Here is a 21,044-nt window from a genome sequence, read left to right as displayed (position 1 = left end):
ATTCAAGTGATTTTATAATCCAAAATCGTGATTCATATTCACGCGATTTTAAAATCCAATATCGTGATTTGTATTTTTAAAATCCAACAGCGTGATTCATATTCACATGATTTTATAATCCAAAATCGCGATTCATATTCACGCGATTTTAAAATCCAACCGCACGATTCATATTCACGTGATTTTAAAATCCGATATCGTGATTCATATTCACTTGATTTTAAAATCAAAAATCGCGATTCATGTTCACTCGATTTTAAACTCCAATATCGTGATTCATATTCACGCGATTTTGAAATCCAATATCGCGATTCATATTCACGCGATTTTAAAATCCAAAATCGCGATTCATATTCACGCTATTTTAAAATCCAATATCGTGATTCATATTCACACGATTTTGTAATCCAATATCGCGATTCATATTCACGCGATTTTAAAACCCAAAATCGCAATTCATATTCACGCAATTTTAAAATCCAGTATCACGATTCTAGAAAGAAGTAGAATTAAGTTTTTTCTTGAATTAGTTACTGTAAAGATGTGATATATTTTTCTACAGTTGTTGCATTTAAACAATTACTAAGTGCATTCATAATCACATTTTATGATTGTATATTTAGCTATATAAATTAAAAGAACATAGTCAAGTAACTGATCTTGTAAATGCAAGAAAGTACAATCTACTAGTCAATGCCAATTAACTAAAAAGTTTACTTTTATACTTAATAAAGGATGCAAGTCATTTTAGAAAGAAAATTATATTTATATGTGTCTTTTTAAATTGTTTATAATAGTTTTTATATATTTCTGTTTTGATATAAAAATGTATATATGCTAATTTTTGGCTATTAAGTGCTCCCTAAAATTTTCTTGAAAAATTCCTACCTAAAATATTTCAAAATTTCACTGCACTTCCTGAATTCTATCAAAGAGTATGAGATATATGAAAACAACAGAGTCCATAAAACAATTTTGTGGACTCTTATAATCAATCATATGCAGGTTTTTTAAAATCATAGCAATAGTGAATGTATGTATAATTGTAGTACTCCTAGTATGCTATTAATGGTTTTATGGATCCTGAAAATTATCTTTATATTGTTATCAAACTGATTAATAATCATTTTAGCTGAGATAAACTGAGTGAAAAAAATAATTTTAGCTGAGACAAACTGAGCCAAAAAGAGATTTTAACTGAGACGAAATGCAATTTCTGGTGAGACAATTTGATATTTTGCGAGTAGCATCCCTGTATGGAAGATAAAATCTTTTTTATTTTGTTGATATTATGTATATTTTCCTCATGATAAAGATTTGTAACTACCTGTTTATGAAGTATAGCGAGATGCATTCCCAACTTTATGTAATGTGTTATTTATAGTGAGAGAGCTATTTTTTTATTGGCATTTACATTGATGTTATAAGAAAACTGAAAAAAGAAATAACCAAGTTTAAGAAGTTTGTAAAAATTAATTATTTAATGTAAACTTTTTTTAAAAAATTGTGAATAATGCTTTTCACTATATTAGAAAACAATGCACACACTGTTATGTTTCTCTTAGCTGCACAAAAGATGCTGCGCAAACAAGATGCTGTTTGTATCAACATTATTAAAAAATATCTCCATAAATACTGGAATTAGAAAAGATGGTAATGAAAAGAGACTTTAAGATTCGGGCACTTTTTCAAATGACGCAAATTTGTGGAATATTTTTAACACTTCCCAGTGTTTCTGATACTGTAGATTTTTTTCAAAAAGTGAAAAGACTCATCAAAAATGCTAAAATAAAACAAGTTTTTGCTTTTTGGCTAAAACTACAGATCCAAAAAACACTTATTCAGGGTGTGTAGCATAATTTTCAGGAATCAGAAATGTGAGGTGTTTAGCCTATATCATTTTTAAACACTCAGAAATTAATTTCTGAAATTTCCAAGATTAATTACTAAACTTCTCAGTGCATCATTAATGTTTAAAAAATTAATTGAGTTATTTCTTTGTTAAAAAAAATGTGGTCAAAATTGATTTTTGAGTATTCTTGCTCGAAATTCATTGAAACAATTAGAAGTACAAACATAAGACAATACTGTATTAAAAAAAAAGTAAAAAATGAAATTATTTTACCCTTATAAAAGTTCTCATTCAGTCACAGGGATTTTTTTTCTGATTCAACTTATTTGTTCTTTTCAATAATTTTTAGTCATGACTGCCTAATTATTTTTTTTACCATAAATCAATGTTAGATAATATAGTATCAATATTAGATTTCATAAATTTCAATAATAATCACTTCTGAATAAACTCTTAATTTTCTGATTAGTATCAGTTACAAAGCAATTACTCATTCAATACATAATTTTTAAGAGATTACGTATGACTAATTACCTAAATATGTAATCAGTAATATTTCTAAGTTTAAAAATTTTTATTATCTTATTTTACAGATTGCAGCAGAAGAGACTGAAATATCTTGGGATGCTATTCTCAGTCATTTGCCAGTCTTCGGCCTTACGGAAGTTAATTTTAGCACTCTTCTTTCTCATAGATGGGACATAAGAAAAGAAGGACCCTTAAATGATGAAGAATTAAAGTGTGTCGAAGAACTGAAGGACATTTATAAATTATCTACTAATTAATACATTTACTTCATTATTTCATATATGTATTAAATAAAATTAAATCTATTATCTTATATAAATTAATTACAGTTTAACAAGATTAAACTTCACACAATAGTCATTTTAAACCACTAATTTCTTCCAGTTGATAAATCAGTTAGTATAAACAAGCAGGCCTGTTTATTTATTTATTATAAATTGCAAAATAATTTGAGAACAGATACAAAATTGCTAATAAACTAAGAGTAACAATAAATAATCAATGTGTAAAAAATAAAATTTCTAGATTGTCTACATCAATATCATTGCCTAAAAATGTGAAAATCAGTGTATGTTATATAATATTGCTGCTATTTTTTTTTTTTTTTTTTGCATATAAGTAGAGCTAAATAAACAAAAAAAAAACATTTTGTATTCAATTATAAAGCTCTTTTACTAAAAAACAAATTTTTATTACTAAATATTTAGTTATATTAACATCAAAAACATCTTGGTTTATAAGGAATCTTTTTTTTTTCCTTAAAATTCACATCAAATAGTTTCTAAGAAGCCACAACTAAAAATTGTATTCTAAAATTGTTGTATTGGTATGTTGTTGATTGTTAGACAGGGTTCTGACTACGGCTTTCATTAAAATTTTAGAAATAATAAAATACAATATTTTGTTGGGGGGAAAGATGTTTGTTATCCTCTCATATAGAATTTCATTAGAAGTGTAACAAAAAAAATTTATGAAAAAAATGTTTTTAAAATTCTAAAAAAAAATATTAAATAAGATGATAGCCATATTACTCACAAGCTACACAGTGCAGTTATGGTTATGGGGAAAATTATTGAAATTTATTAATTTTCAAGTTATTTTTTTTCTTCAAATTTGTGTTTTTTGTTTTATTTCTATTCATCTTTTAGATTGTATATACTATTTTTGAAAGAGAATTAAAAATCATTTCTTTTCATGACACACTAAAAAGTATTCAAATCATTTGCTTAGAAAACAAAGTGTTAAAAGAATGTTATTTTTTAGTTAAATTTTTTTTATAAAGATTAAAACATAAATTAAACAATATTCATTTTCAAAATTTCTTAAAAGACCTTTAAGTTATATTAATTTTTAATTTATCAAAGAAAATACATACTTTTTGTATTTAATATAATTTTATAATTTTCCACTTTATCGAAATCACAAAAAATTTTATTTAAAATAAAGAAAATTGCTATGGTAAGAAAATAAAATATTTATTTTAAAATATACAAAAGTTTCATATCATACAGGAAATAAATACACATGTCTTCTAGACTAGATGGCGAATATATTTAAAACCACTTAGTTATAACTAATGCTTATTAAAAACACAGAGCACATATTGAATAAATATTTCTTAAAAAACCATAATGATTCAATAATAAAATTATTAAATGATTCATAACTCGATTTTGTTTTCAAAAAAGGAAAGATGTGGATATAAATAAAATGTATGAGACTAATGAGTCAAATGTTGATATAAAAGAATTTTTTTTCAGCAAGAATAAACAGAATTTATTAGACAAACAAAAGAATTAAAACTGTAAATCCTTTAATTTAATATTAATAATATTTCTGTTATACTGATAGTTTGTAGTAAAAATATTTAATTACCCTAACAAGTTCATAGTTTGCAACGTAAACTTTTGTTAATGTTCACAGAATAACAAGCACAAAGTGGGGGGAAATGAACTAAAAGCTAGCTTTGTTTTTATTCGTGGTTTATTGTTAGAAATATATATGAAAAAAACTTTAATATACAATTCTAGACAAACTTATAAAAAGAAGAAAATAATAATATAAATTATAGTTGTCTTTGTAAATTCAAAAATTTAGTATTGTACAACACTATAAGATATATGACGTATTTAAAATAATAATGTTTTTATTTCTTATTTTTTTAGAGAAATAAATAAAGTAGCTCAATCTAATTAATTATTTGCGTGTTAATGGAATAAAAAATATATATACTCTTCCCTTGAGTGTGCATATGTACTTGATATATTTAATTTAAATAAGATCAAAACAATTTTCATGTTTCAATTTGTTTTGCAAAACTAAAACAATATAATTTTTTACATAAAAATATAGTATTTATCATGGTATTCTTTTTGCCAATTTTAATATGCCAATTGCTCAAAGTTAGCTAAAATAAAAAATTTAAAAAAACTAATGATGATTCTTTTAACTATACTGGCTGATTTTTTGTATTTTTAGACATTAACTCAACCATAAGCAGGAATCTTTCTTCAACCTAGAAAAAATATAGCCTTCATTATTACTTTTTTCTATAAAAAAAATCAAACAAAATTTATTGGAAAGAAGAAAAAAATTATCACATTTTTCAAAATAAATAGCAATGGTAAAGACAATTTCTGTTAAATATATTAAATGCAAAAAAATTTTTTTTTACTAATTATTTTTTTTTCTTTTATACTTACTACTTTTTTTTCTTCTTATACTAGTATATTAAGTACCCATTACCACAACTAATTAAACAAAACTAACCAAAATAAACAAGTATTATTTTTTTTTTACATTTTTATTTCAAAATATTTCAGAATATATTTTTTCAACATATAATGAATTTTTAGATTAAATTTACGATAGGAAAAAATCTGAGTGAATGTAAACTAATATATACATATATAAATTTTACTTTTGATAAAAGTTTTAGTATTTTTTTTTATAATTATGTATATAAATTTTTGAATAAAATTTATTTTTATATAACTCCTTTTTTTATAAGTTCAATCAAGTTATAGAAAAAAGAAATCCAATATATATTAACCTACTCCTTAAAATATACATGTTTCAAAAATTAAGTTTTGTCATACCTCTTCAGCAGTCCTATCTTTTAAGGATTTTGCTGTGACAGAAAACGTTTCTTTGCGAATTCCTAATCTTTGACAGTTATAAATAATAAGTTTATCTTCATCCCTAAAAAAAGAAAGTGAGATAAAACACTGGATCTAAATAACAAAATTCAATGTAATAATGTAACTGTAACACTAGAAAAAGAAATAGTTTTTATAATAGCTTTGTTCAATAATAAACAAACTTCACTATGTAGCAAAATATATAAATATTATGAAATTCGTTTCAAAAAATGAAAAGGAAATAAATATTTAAATAGTGAGTTGTATTTTTCTAACATATGCTAATAAAAAATAAGCATAAATAATAATTTATTTAACGAAAGAGTGTAAAAAATAAATAAATAAATATAGTACCCAAAAAAAATAAATATAGTACATAGTTCTATTGTATTAATTACAACATTAATCACTCATCAAAAGTCAACAATAATTGGTATAATCTGGTGCAGTACTGCCAACTGTTAATATTAAAAAACAAAAACATATTTTTACTGTGTGCTTGTGCAATCTCTGACAGAAGGTAATTGTGATTAGATGTTTCAAAGAGTATTGAATTTTATTTTAAAAAACTATCTACAATTTTTTTCTACATAAAATTGACTGAATTTTAAACATCTTAATTCTAAACTAGTTCTTTTTTTTTCCAAATGGTACTAAATTAGTTTTAATTATAATCCAAAACTTAAAAGTGTCTCTTGAAACTGGACAAACAGAAATTTCTAAAGTAAGAGAAAATCTAAATTTATTTCAAACTAAAATAAACAAAAACATATAATAATTAAAAAAATAAACAAAATAATTGTTAAAAAATCAGTACCACTTTCAGAAAAGACATGGAACTGTCATAGTTTTGATATGCATTTGTAATTTTTAAATACTTAATAGTTTTGTTTCATTAACACGTGGGTAAACTTAAAATCCAAGCCTGGTGTTTCGACTAAATTAAAAAGAGTTTTGCCAATTGTAAATATTTAAGTAAATATACATGAATGTATTTAGATTTTTCTACACATGAACAGATAATATGTAATAGTTCTAGAACATTATTAAACATATTAAATGAAATCCTCTCTATCTAAAACTGTATTCGGTAACTTTTTATTTTGAAAACAGTGAAATCTTAAGAATGGGCCAGAATTAAACTAAAGTAAAATATAATGCCAAATAAAAAAATTCGAAACTTATTTCGGTGATGTAAAATAACAAAGAACATTTAATAAAATAGTACTATTTATTCAAAAATTATTTTTGTACTTTAATAAAATTTTAGTTATAACAAATATAACAGCTCTTTTAAATATAAATAAATTTAATGTTCATGTAAACATTATGATAAATGAGTCAACATCAAAATTTGCAAACACATTGATATATCTATCAACTAATTTAAGAAACATAGTTGAAGTTAGTGGTCCTTGATTTTCAATAAAGCAAGTGAAATTGAAAAAGTTATATATTGATGAATTTTAATGTATAAAATTCAACATGAATTAACTATTTAAAATTTGTTAAAGTTTTAAACAAATTTTTTTTTACCTAAAAAATTTTAAAAACAATTTTTTTAATTAAATTATTTAAAAAAAATAAACATATTAACATATGTTACACTTACCCACTCCACTTTTTTTTCTGTGTTGATAATTGTTTATCTTCAGCATCTGCTTGAAGAGAAGTACTTTCCTTTGAAAATCCAATAATATCTCTAAGAAGACTAAAATCCGATGGTGCACTCTTGGCTGCAGTATTTGCAACGGTAGGGAAAACAGTATCTTCTATAACATCACAAGGCAGTTTTGAGCAAGTAGGAACAGATTCACTGGTGTTATGTGTTACGGGTTTAGAGGTTACATTTCCAACCCTGGTGATATCTTTTCTCAAAGCAGCTGCCTAGTGATAAAATACTTATTTAAACAGAATAAGCAAGTTATATATCTATCAGGTATCTAAAAAATGTTCGTCTATTTAAAACTCAATAAAAGAAGAAGGTAAGAGGGATATAAATGTACGGATTGTAGCGTTCTGCTTCGGAAAAGAGGTAAATTAGCTTAAACAATCTTTAAAATTAGTTACTAAGTTCATTAATAGTTAATATACACACTGCTAATTAAGAAAAAGTATCAAACGCTGTTTTCAAAATGTATGTATTCCAAATGAAAACCCCTAATCAGAATGGGCTTGTCATATATCTAGCAGATACCCAAAAAATGACCATTGATTTAAAAAATCAAAGAAAAAAGTAAGTAAATAGAAACATAAGGTTTGCAGCATTCTGCTTAGGAAATTAGCTTCCACAAACTTGAAAATCAGTTACCAAGTTTATTAACAAATATATCATCATATTAATCTTAACGCGATTTTAAAATTAAACATAGATATTCGTATTTACGTGGTTTTAAAATTAAACAGATATTCATATTTACTCGATTTTAAAATGAAAAATCGAGATTCGTATTGCGTGATTTAAAAATCACACATTGCAATTTATATTCCCACAATTAAAATAAATAAAATTTTGAATCGTTATTTTTATTAAAACATTGATAACATTCTATGGACAGTTGTTTCCAATACACTTTTTTTCTTGCTTTAATTTCAGGTATTTTTTTCAATCATTTAAAAATTGTTTTCACAGATATTTTTCAATTTCAGCTTTTTTGGTTTTTCACCAAACTCATACCTGTGTATGAATCAATATAGAGTTCAATAACAGTGAAATATTTTTACAAAAATCCGTGATTTTCAAACAAATTTAGCTACAATGAGTTGAAGAAAGAGTTGAAACTACAGTCCCTGGCCAATTTATTAGATGCACTATAAGATTCTATGTAAAATCTTAATTATCAAGTGATACTATACAGCGAGTGAAACCGGTCTGCACTTGTTTATGTTCCTGTATCAATTAGTTAAATTAGACAATATATAATGTAAATTAAACGATTGGATAAATTAGACGATATATTATATAAATATAGAATATTTATTATATGAGGTATTATATTAGTATATTATAATAATTAGACCAAATTATTAGAAGCACTGTAGTGTTTTAATAATTGCATGTTTTGCACGAGTTTATATGCCATACTTTTATATTTAAACATACATGTAATTGATGCTTAAATATTAAACATCCATTTATCCATCCATTTAAATATATCAACATCCATACATAAAACATCCATGGATTTTTATTCAGGAGATTTTTTATATACTTCCCATTTGTGTTTATTTTTAACGTATTGCATTACAATGTTAACCCCCCAACTAATACACGAACATAAACAAATGTACAATGGTTTCAGCAGCATAAAAACAATAATGCTGTATAGTATCATCTGATAATTAAGATGTTACATAGAATCTTATAGTGCTTTTACTAATTTTGCCGGGAACTGTAATTACAAGAAGTAATCAATGTGTGTAGATTTTTTTAAATTGAAATTTTGTTTTTGCAGGGAGTTTTTCATTTTATCTAAGTCTGCTGTTAACTGAGAATAAAAGTGTAAAAAAAAAATTTTTTTTTTCAAAGTGCAAATCTTTATTTGCAGTGCAGGGACAATGTGATGTAGTTTGAAGACAAAATAAAAAGATGTCTCTGTATATTTTTCATTTGTAAAAGGCAGAAATAATAGAAAATATTGTTTTATATTTTTCCAATCAGTATCACCATTTGTAGACGACTTTATAATGAATTTTGAAATTTGATCTGACAATTTTGAATTTGGTTTCTTAAGCAGAACAAAGCAAACTCTACTCTTCTCTTTCCATTTTTCTTAAATGGATTTTACAACAAATTAAAATTACAGGGTAAATTATTTTTACTGGAACGAAATAGTTTACAATGAAAGACCTTTTGCAGTTATTGAAACAGCATTTTGTAATAATTAAGAATATTTATGAAATATAACAATATATTTAGATAAACTTATTGATTTAATACTCAGACTGTGTATACTTTAAAAGTATACTATCAGTAGTAATCAAAATACAGATAAGAATGAAATCATACAAATAATTTTGTTTAGATCATGTTTAGAGGTTTCAAATTATAAATATATAGTAGCAAAATATATGATTAAAAAATATATAGATATAGTAACAAAATATATAAGATTAGTTGCAAAATATAAGCGTTTTTGTCTTTATTCAAAGGACGCACGTCGTCGAGTTCACTGAAGATCAGATGAAGCATTACATCCTGGCTGTGTGCAAGGTCAGGTTCAAGCCGGAGTTGGGTCTGTCATGTTTTGGGAGTGTTTTTTCTTATTATGGACTTGGCCCCCTTACAAAGGTGGCCACTAACATAAACCAACATGTTTATTTGAGCATTCTGGATGATCAGGTATTGCCTTTCAGTCAACATCTTCATGAAGAGTATGCTGTCGATACCCCTTTTTTTCAAAATGACAACAGTAAAGTTCATCGGACAGGAAGAATATGTGACTGGTTTTATGAACAATCAGACACTCGATTACATCTCGACTGGTGTGAAAAAAAATCACTTGAATTGAACCCCATTGAAAATTTGTGGGACATGTTGAAACAACGAGTAAAACGGCGAAATAAATATCCTCACAATTTGGTGAATTTGCATGATCAAATCCTCAGCGAGTGGCTTAAACTGGATTAGACGTTCCTTTAAAACCTTGTGAGCTCACTTCTTAATCCAGGCGGTTATCATATCCATAGGCGGTGTTACACGTTATTAAATTATGTTTTTTATGATTTCTCTAAGGCAGAGATGCCAACTGCTCCGGACAAGCCAAAGTAATTAAAAAAACGGTAAGTAACTACAAAGTAAATTTTGCAAATATTTGACTATTTTTGCTTGCTTTTTAAAAGGTATGGCATGACATAACTACTATAAAGTGGTGAATTCTATAAGCCTACGAATTATTTAGAAATAGTGATGGATAAAAATCTACTAAATTGAATTTATTAAATCAAAAATCACAATTGATAAACTACCACTTTAAGATATATATTTGCCGTCCGGAGCAAGTTGGCATCTATGCTAAGGGAGACTTGATTTTTCGTCTGGTGTGCTTCATTTTGAGTTGTGATGGTTAATTTTTTAGAAGAAAAAACTACACAGCAATAAGAAAATTTATAACAATTAGATGAATAGCTTTTAAAGAGCCTTGAGAACAAGCAACATGTAATTTCTTTAATTAATTAAAAATTCTATATCACTTAACAAGTATTTATTAAAATCGAATATATTTAAAATCAAACCAGACGTGTAGTTACTTACTTCCAATTTAGCTGCAGTTTCTGAATGAGTAAGAACTTTCAAAATCATTTCATGAGATAATGTGGACTTCAAGCTATCTTTCTGTGAATTTTTAGCTTCTTTGCCATTGAACTCAGGTGGCAATACTCGATAGGTCACCTGAGCTGGTTTCAGTACTTTACCAGTTTGAAGATAAATACGACCATCCATAAACTATAAAGTAAAAATTAAAAAGAATAAAATAAGTGGTCTAACTAAACTTAGTTTTAACTCTCGTGATGAAAAAAATTTTATGATTAAGAAATATTTTAATTAGATTAATTACAAAAAATCATAGCAAATAATTAGACACATGATGTATGAGATAAGCTTGTATCTTGTTTAGATGCTCCTATAGCAGAGTAGACGAACCTATTGCATGCATGCCACTAAGTGGCATGTAACAGATATTTCAGTGGCACGCGAGAAGTACATGCTAAATTACTTTTATTCACTAACATTTACCAATGACATAAAAAAATTACCAATACTAGAAGATTCTGAAAAAGTATGAATTCAGATGATATTATAACAAGATGATAGGCTGATTATAGTACACTCTCCACCATGAAAGTCAAAGTTTCAGAAAAATTCTATATAAAATTAAAGCATAAACTATTTAACATTAATTACACCAATTTCATTTTATTGCTTACCACGAAGGATGCTTTCCTTAGGATGTTTTACCTTGGCTTAATTTTAACTTTTTGTGCTCCGAGTACTTTGCTGTTTGAACTAATGTAAATACTAAATCTATAGTACAATATTTTTCTATAATTTCTGAAATTCATGATATAACGTGGTTACTAATTTTTTAGATATAAAAATTTAAAGTTTTATAACATTATATGTCAGTGAAGTGCAAAAGGTTGAACTGAGATTTTTTTAAAATACTGTTCATTCGAGTTCCATTTGACGAAAGTAAACAACTAAACAGCAAATATAGTCACGCAATGTAATTCTATAGTTTAATCGAAGTACAATAGTTTAAGGATTATTTTTTAGGAAAAATTTAACAAGTGGCACACAAGACATTAATAAATAGTAATTTAACTTGCACACTAAGGGGAAACGAGTCACCATCTCTGTCCAATAGAGTAAAACTTCTAGATTAATAAGAAACTTCAAAACAATGTTTATTATCGATCCAGGATTATTGGCAGACAAGAAAAACATTACCAACACTGAAGATCATTGAAACAATGTTTAGGTCCATCTTGCACTATTGGCATAAATAATTTCGGAAAAGGGATTTGGAATACTCATTTACCAATCTGACCATTTCTTGAACTTTCCCACCCAGAGATTAAAAGATAGTTTTAAGAAAATCCATTTAACCAATGCTTTTCTTTATTGAATCTGAGTTTGGAAAAAAATGGCTACCAAGGAAAGTAGTTAGCATGCAGTAGAAAAATAATATAAACCTTAACTCCACATTTCACACAGTGCCTGGATGAATGTTTATCATTCATCCAGGTTCATTATCAGACAAGAAAACCATTTACCCTGAGTAGCATTTGAACAATGTTTAAGTCCATCTTGCACTATTAGCATGAATAACTTCTGAAAAGGGATTTGGATAACACATTTACCACTCAGACCATTTCTTGAACCTTCCCACCCGGTGATTAAAGGATACTTTTAAATAAATTTATTTCATCTATCTTTTTTTTTATTGGATCTGAGATTGGATAAAATAACCGTCACGAAAAATAGTTAGCATACTGTAGTAAAATAATACTAACCTTAACTCCACACTTCACACAGTGCCTGCTTCTATTTAGCATTCTATTATCGAGGGAATCAGAGTGACAATTACAGGGACATTCCTTTCCCCCATATGGATCAGGAGTGTCAGGAATTGTAATATTCTCACAACTTCCATTGCTAGATATGTCTTCATCGCTGTTGGGGAAAGCTACATCTTCAAAATCGGTCTGCAAACTTTGAATTCAAAAAAAAATAATTGAAAACATGTTTGAAATAATTCCAATTTAAAGTAAAAAAAATTTTGCATTACAAAATAAAACATAAAATTTACTTCGAATTATAAGCTTCAAGTTACTAGGTAAACTTTTACTAAAGCTTTGTAACAGAGAATTTATTTCTTAATCATTAAAACTGCATTGAAGGCATACGTCTTTAAGAAACTTAGCAAGGTTGAGTGATCATTTTGGTCAAAAAAGATTAACATACTAAACTATGATCATTTTCAGCAAATAGGTCCGTAATCTAACTATTAACCCATGGAAGCCAAATGTCAACAATTAAAAGAATTGAGACTAAAAGATGATTATGATCATCACTTAACACTTTCTATTTGAGTTCACCCCTCTCTCTCCTAGTACCCAGGCATTAAATTCTCCATTTAAAAAACTTGTGACTAAGATTAGAACTCAACATAATCAAAACCATTAAAATAATTTGACAAATATTTTTGATAATTTTATGACTTTGAAACCAGTTTATAAGAGCATTTAAGGGGAGTTAAAAATTAAAATGTTTCAAAAAATAACTAGCTTACATAGTTAAAAAGTTATATATTTGGATATATATTTAAAATGTATTTCTAAGAAATAAAATAATATTTTAGAAAATAATTAACTTGTCAATTTAAAATATTTTTATGGTTTACAAAATTATTTCAGCTATTTTAAACTAGTTTATTTAAGTTAAGTTTAGTAAATTAAATTTCTTAGAAATTATAACATCTAAGTAAAGCATTCCTGATGTCATACTTGTTGGCTAAGGGTTCATAGATCAAGGCTTCACAATTTTGTAAATAATGCATGACGGTGTCAATATGAGGAGCATTGTGCACTTTTACTTCTAGACAATCTGGTATCCGTCGCTCTAAAGCTGAGTGGATTTCAAGCTGCTACTACTGATAGAACCCCTGAACCTTGCAACAATAGATCAGCACCTTAACTCTGCCAACAAGGCTCAGAATACAGTATGCTATTGTGTTAAATAAAATATTTTTATGTCAGGGTAAGTTAAATTAAAGCTAAACAATGTGTATATTAATTCACTTAAAAGTTTTGTTTCTAAAACAAGATTTTACAAAAAAAAACTATGTATTGCTACCATTAATTATGTAAAAAAAAAGTCTAATGATGTTAAAAGAAGAAAAAAACATTTCAAGAACTGAATATTCTTTAATTTTTATGTTTGAGGAAAATACAACATAAACATTGGTGTAAATATGAAATGATGGCCATGAAACTCACTAAGACAAAGGAAAAACCAACTTTTTTTTATTGCTGTTGCAATAAAAAAAAGAAAAGCTTTACTTTTTTTTTATTGCAACAGCAATATTACTATTATTTTATTATTACATTATACTGTCATTACAACAGCCTTTAAAACTCAATCTTCAAAATGTAAAGAACGGTTATTCTCTTACCAATATTTAAAAAAAATTGAAAAGAATATTCTTTTTTATTCGGTGTACCAATAAAATATGTTAGAATAGTATATCTTACTCAAGAATGGTATCAAGGGATCGTAATTTTGAAAACAGCACTAACCTTATTAAAAATATCTACTGTTATAATCTCTTTAATAATATTTTGTATAATCTTATAAATAAAAGCTAAATTCATTTAATCTTTGATTAGTCAAATTTTTTAACTTTATATACCTTCGGTTTTTTACAATACTTCAGGTTATAGGAAGACTGATGTACAAATTTTTCGTCATTTTTTATTTAAGGCTTCATGCAATTACTATTTAAAAAACATATCAAATTTTAAACAAAATTATTTATAATAGTTTGAAATCAATACATTCCTAATTTTAATAATAAACTAATCATAAATAAGTTGCACAAATATGTTTAATTTTATGAAATAGATAATTGATGCATTCAACCAATGATTCTGTTTGATAAACCTATTTTAAATTAATTAAAGAAACAATATTTAATAAATTAAATTCTGCTCTTAATCTTTAAGAATAAATGTTGAAGCAGAAAGTATGTTAAGAAAACAAAAATATCATTTATCTGCAGCGCAATTATATTTTTGTATTCCTAAATGATATTGCATAGCCGTACATGACAAATAGTGTTGGTATGGGAATTTTTTTTTTACGTTGATAAAATAGTAGTAAGAAAATATTACTTAAGCATTTGAAGTGTGAAAAAATTTACAAGATTTTTTGAATAATAAAAATTAAAATTTTCTGCGGCATTGAATTGTCTTCAATATAATGTAAAATGATGAAAGATTGTTTAACTTCACAAAAAATTATAGGGGAAAGTAGGGTAGGACTGGCTAGCTAAGATTCGAAGACCAGTTGGAGTAGTTTGATCTAGAAACTGTCAGATTTAATCAAGATATGAATTGTTTGGTTGTGTAAAATACATTATTCATGAAAAGTAATAAATGAAATACTTTTTTTATAAATGATTTTTTTTCTTTCTAGAAATCCTTCGATCAAGTGGCAGGTTCGCATGTTAACTCTGGGAAATTTAAAAATACCAGAATTTCAGTGAAAAAGTAGAAGACATTTTTTTATATCGCAATTTAAAATGTTATGCATTTAATTTACATGTGAAGTAATTATCTTTATCCTCCGCTGTGATGCAACTTTTGTAGACATAGCACACATCAAGGATTTGTAGGCATAGAACACATTAGCATAGGCACACATCAAGGATGGGCAGGACCAGGTAGTATCCCGAGAACAAGTGGTTACGGAAATAAAACAGAACAGTGGTACTATTGGACTAAATCTTTATTGTTTGTAAGGGTATAAATCTCTAGTAAGCACATAAGCTGAGGCTAAAAATAATTTTTATAAGTGTAATGATAAATAAAACATTAAAGAGTTGGTTTACTTTAATTAGCATACAGGATAGTATTAATGTAAATTAATAAACTGTGATTTTAAAAAATTTCTCCATGCAATTCTTTGTCACATGGGTTACAAATCTTTTCAATGTTTTTCAATTTAATCCATTCAATAAAAATGATGGCAGAGTTTAAAAAAATAAAACTGAGAGCATTTATTTGTGCACTTTTTCACTTGAGAAAGAATCATCTTGTTAAATTTTGTTCTTATATTTGTACTCAGTTTTACACCAATAAATTCTCACTCTTATTTCTCTTTTTGGTAAACATACTATCATAAAATATTTTATAAAAGAATATAACAGTTTATCGTAAAGTTGAAGAATGTAATGAATGAGAAAAATTAACTGAAGAGATAGGAAGGTGGTGAAAAAGATTAAAAGGAAGATCAAAAAGTGGCACAGCCCTGAATGCAATAAAAAATAATAAACTTTGTCAATATTGTGCATTACTTAAACAGAATATTGAGCATTACTTAAACACCTCATACATTAAACATTTTTATGGTTTCAGAAAAAAAAACAGAGTAATTGATAATTTTTTAAAAAACTGAGCAAAGGCCTAATTTCGGAACAAGTGACAATGTCAAGAAGCTTGCACAAAATCTCTAAATAATATCCTAGAAAAGATCTACTGTGACGCCTTCAATGTTTGAAAATCCTGCTGGGTGCAATTTGTAAAAGAGAAGACAATTTATAGATTTTTATATATCATTATTACTAAGCAAATTGCCACTAGAAAAAGAGAAAAATCAAGTCTTAGGTGGTCTGACTGCTTAGAAAATAACTTTAAAACTATAAAAGTAATAAAACTAAAAAGTAATAAATTGAAAATCCATGGCCAAGAACAGGATGGCTTGGGATAAAATTCTACAAAAGACCTAAGTCCTTCAAGAGTTTATACTACAGTGAAGAAGGAACCTGTTTAATGTGTTATACAAACCAGGTCAATACATGTTTTTCAATCAACTCAGTGACATTACTTTTCAGTGAAACCGTGCATGCAAAACTGGCAAAATCTTATACAATATTAATGGTTCACTTTAACTATCTTTTAAAGAAATTTTAAGGAGCAACCACTTTTAACTCACTCACTGTTAAAAATTTACTATTATTCCTCCAAATAATTTTTAAATTTTGTTTTTTAACTGCTAATATCATTTTTCACTATATAAGTTATATTTAACTTAAGGGACATTAAACACAAATGGAAATTATTATTTTTATGCTAAATATTATTTAATCTTTTATTCATGTCATGATAAACAATAACTATGTAATTTTTTGCATTTAATATCAACTTACTACAAAATTAATATCAATAACTGCATTTTTATGTAAATATATATCATTATTTACTAATGTATTTACATTTTTTTTAAATATTACATACTATTTAAGTTTACTTGATCTTTTCTTATTAATCTTACATTAGAATAAACAAGCATTAATCAAATTCCTTCATTCAAGAAATATCAGTACTTTATATATTTAATCCTAATGAAGTTGGTAAATTTCTCTTCGCAAATGCAGCAATTTTAGAACTTAAGTCAAAGAAAATGTCTAAGTTTAAAAAGACTTAAATCAGAAAAAGGAAATCAGGTATACAGACGTGCCAACCTAGCAAAATTAACATTCAGGAGTTTCCCTAACAAGAATTCAGGAGTTTTCAGGAGGGGTAAAAAAAGGTGCATGGTATGCAACATTTGGCACTTCTAAGGAATTTTAAGTAAAAAATTTATTAAATATAAGAATGCAAGAAATTTTACACACTAATAGAGCAATAATTGTTTAAAAATATTAAATGGAAATAAAATAATTAAACACAGATTTAGCAACACAAAACTATATTAGGTAGATACTCTTTAAATAAATACCATTTCCTTAATAAAACATTATTCAAAAACCCGACACTGTAATAAAAATACACAAAAACTTTTAAAAAATAAACAAATTGAATAAGTATTTTATTTTAAAAAACCAATTCAATACTAATGTCTGTACAATAAAGAACCAATTATCCGGGATGCTCGGGACCATCGCTATCCCGGATGTCTTAATTTCCCGGTTTCCTGGATCGACAAAAAAGTGTCGTTAATCGATGTTTTATCAAACCCAAATTACAGGGAAAAAATGTAAACACATTTTAAAGTAAGAGAAAAAAGAAAAGCACTCCTAAATCTAAAAAGGAAAAAAATTGTAGAAAAATAAAATTTAAAAGAATAAAAAAATTTGCAAGTTTAGACAAGAAAAACAAGTTTAAAAAATAATTACGATTCCTAAATCAACTAATAAACAAAACCAATGATTAAATAACGCAATATATTTCATGGGGGGCGAAAATAAAAGGAAAACCTATTAATCTAAATAAAAACAACACTTGAAAATTATCGAACCGAAACGATAGTTAAAAAACGGCACTAGCATAAATATTAAAACCTAGAACAAGGCAAGATCAACGGACTTTAAAAAAAAAAAAAAAAAAAAACTAATGAAAAATTTGGTAATACAAATAATTTTATTGAGTGCAAAATTTATCATGAAAAAGAAAAAAAAAACGTAGTAGAATCAGAAAAACGAAACTGCAATCTGCTTCATAAAATAATTGTATGCTTAAATTAATAAACAATTCTCCTTTTTTTTTTTTTTATAAAAACGCGATTTTTAATTAAAGCAGGTGTGATTCCACATCAAGAAAAACTTGCGAATGATACCGCACTTCCAAAGAATCAGAATTTATTCAAAAGAAAAACATTTTATTTTTATTAATCGATGTCAAATAGATAAATATATTTTTCTCTTTCATCTTCTGTTCACTGATATGCATGTGCAATGCATTTTCCCCACCCCCTCGTAAATCAAACTAGCAAACGAAATCATCATGCCACTCATTTGAGTTTAACGACCTAAAAGAGAATAAAGATCTAAAATCTTCAAGGTCGCGGAAGAAATGACGTTTCTCTGGGTAAACGGGGAAAAAAAATTCTTCCCTTCCTCACATTTTCCTCTACTCAACTTCAAGGATTAGTCCAGTTTCCGCTTTTTTTTTTCATATCGTTTTAGTTCAAAATGGCGGGAGAACCGAGCAAATTTTTTTTCCGGATTATCTGGATACCAGATAAATGGTTCTCAACTGTATGCATGAAAAAAAGAGTTGCAGACTTAGCTCTCCGCAATTAAGTCTTGCTAAAGTCATTGGTACATGATTTGTTGAAATTGATCCATACTTCCGTTTCGACTTAAGACATCCTTGAATTTTTTTTTTTTTTTTAAATATACGAAGACTAAACGAATAATTGATATCACGTTGCTAGTTTACGAGCTTGTTGCCAACCGTGGAAAAATACGCATTAAAAACTATAAAAACAGCAAGATACAATATCAATTCCAACTATCGAGAGTACAAGTTTCCCCACTCCTGAACGGACGTCACTCGATAACGACATGTGACGTCATTACATTCAACTCCACACGAAAGAAGAGGAAGATTTCACCCGCCCCCAGTGTAAGGGGGCGGGTGAAATAGGAGTGTTTTTAGAGGTAACGTTGAAGAGGGGGGAAAATAAAGCATGTTCAGCTACGCTTCAGGCAGATGGTAGTTTGATAAGAGGGGATGGAATTCAAGCTGAAAGAAAAACTTACCTTCGCACTCGCGGAAAAATTAGGTAATTTTGAGTTTGGCCGTCGATCGCAGTAAAATTTGGGAGTTTTTCAAATCAATTCCGGAGGGCGGGAGAATAACTCAAAATTCGGGAGACTCCCGCAAAATGCGGGAGAGTTGGCACGTCTGGGTATAATAAAGGTCCATCATTGGCACACGATTAATCATTGCTAATCAATAGAGCGTGCTTATCTCATTTAGAATGAAGGCAAATAATTGAATATTTAATTATTTAGACCCACTTTACAATGTACTTAAATTTATGTTGTATTGCTAAAATATTTAGACATATATAATGCAAGATAAAAAGTTGTAAAGTTCATGTCTGTTTAGATTGATGCGATGCAATAATTTTAAATTTTAAGCAAAAACTGGAAACTTATATGTTAGTTTTAACAATATTGATTTTAAAGCTCTTGCAACCATGTATAATAAAATGCCATATATTCAAAAAACTACAAAAGATATAAAACCAAAACTCATACAACGCAATGAAAAACTGATGTAATCTTTTAGTTTCACTGGCTAAGTTTTAAAAGCTTGGTCACTGAGTGGTAGCAATAGGTCCAGGGTGCTATCCTTGGACCAAGCATGATTGGGGGCTAAATAGAGGTTCCACGTTTGGCTGACCACTCAACCAAAACATCTGCTCCTACACCCCAGAACCCAAGGTCAAGAAAACTTGGATGGGCACAGTAGGTCTTGGTCTTTCATGGGTTGCAAAGCAATTGAGTTCAGTTCAGTTTTAGCTAAATTTTTAAATGTTACTATTAAAGTAATAAATCTGGTTATTACTAACAGTAATGATCACTGGTTATTATTAATAATAACCAAAGGTTTTTAATATTAATCATTTAATTCCATTCACCATAACATTTATACATTTATATATCAAAGTATAATTATATATAACAAGGTATAATTGAGGTGATAAATGAATGAAAGAGATATGAAATATTTTAATTAATTACTGAGTTTTAGTGACTTTGAAACTACTTTGTAATATTGAAATCTAGCTGTATTTTAATTCTTTAAACGTACAATTTTATTAAGATTTATCAATAATTTTTCTACCTTTTTTAACCAAATTCAAATGTGATACAGAAAAGAAAAAAACTCAATATCACATGACAATTTTTAGCATAATCTACTTTATTAACAATGTCTCCAACTATATACAATAAATATCATGTTATATACAATAAATATCATCACAAATGAAGCTGACACAAGAATCTATACATACTATACAGGGGGAGCAGCATCTGGTATGAGCTGTGTTAATTCTTCTACCAAATGGGTTTGATTCCTCAGCAACGGAAGTAAACCACTTAATGCTTCTGATGATGTTACATATGATTGCTGCCTGAATTGTGATAAGGCACGAACAATTCTTGGAATATTGTGAGGTTGATTACTGAAATGTACCTGGAATAAATTACAAATTTTTTAAAAGAAATATACAAGAGGTAAAAAGAACAACTTAATTTAAGCAGCACAAACTGCAGTCAGGAATCAAATGAGGCCTCAAATAGTTAGTATTCAGCCCTTTCTTTTTGTCAATAATAACAATAATAATTTGAAGACCTCTAAAGAAGCTCAGATAGTATTTTTATAATTAAACTTTCGCAATTGCTTTTATTTCAAAATTTATTTAATTTTTTCAAAAATTAGTTTCTTTTTATTTCTTATTTTAGCTTACTTTATTATAGAAAAATAAATTAATTATAACTTTT

At 26.9% G+C, this 21,044-nt stretch overlaps 2 protein-coding genes across 4 annotated transcripts in view; one reads left to right on the top strand and one right to left on the bottom strand.

Moving 5' to 3' along the window:
- LOC107441693 (uncharacterized) overlaps positions 1-2,726 on the top strand; it is a 30,823-nt gene extending 28,097 nt beyond the window's left edge. The window contains exon 17 of one of the 2 annotated variants that reach the window (XM_043047200.3): positions 2,446-2,726. In XM_043047200.3, coding sequence (XP_042903134.2) covers positions 2,446-2,637 — 192 coding nt within the window. In that variant the 3' untranslated portion in view covers positions 2,638-2,726. The remainder of the gene's footprint in view (positions 1-2,445) is intronic. The other variant, XM_016055042.4, reaches the window with a different exon arrangement.
- A 1,108-nt stretch (positions 2,727-3,834) lies between these two features.
- mute (gon-4 like protein muscle wasted) overlaps positions 3,835-21,044 on the bottom strand; it is a 56,235-nt gene continuing 39,025 nt past the window's right edge. Inside the window, exons 17-22 of one of the 2 annotated variants that reach the window (XM_016055043.5) lie at positions 20,555-20,736; positions 12,538-12,736; positions 10,775-10,966; positions 7,133-7,407; positions 5,479-5,581; positions 3,835-4,895 (exon numbers count right to left, since the gene is read on the bottom strand). In XM_016055043.5, the coding sequence (XP_015910529.3) occupies positions 4,830-4,895; positions 5,479-5,581; positions 7,133-7,407; positions 10,775-10,966; positions 12,538-12,736; positions 20,555-20,736 (1,017 nt within the window). In that variant the 3' untranslated portion in view covers positions 3,835-4,829. Of the gene's footprint in view, positions 4,896-5,478; positions 5,582-7,132; positions 7,408-10,774; positions 10,967-12,537; positions 12,737-13,701; positions 13,751-20,554; positions 20,737-21,044 lie in introns of those variants that run through there. The other variant, XM_087168161.1, reaches the window with a different exon arrangement.

The sequence above is a fragment of the Parasteatoda tepidariorum genome, chromosome 7, assembly GCF_982258835.1.
Source record: "Parasteatoda tepidariorum strain Cologne lab strain chromosome 7, Ptep-v5.0, whole genome shotgun sequence".
NCBI classification, from domain to species: Eukaryota; Metazoa; Arthropoda; class Arachnida; order Araneae; family Theridiidae; genus Parasteatoda; species Parasteatoda tepidariorum.
The sequence above is the reverse complement of the archived record's forward strand: the minus strand, read 5'-3'. Positions and strand labels throughout refer to the sequence as shown.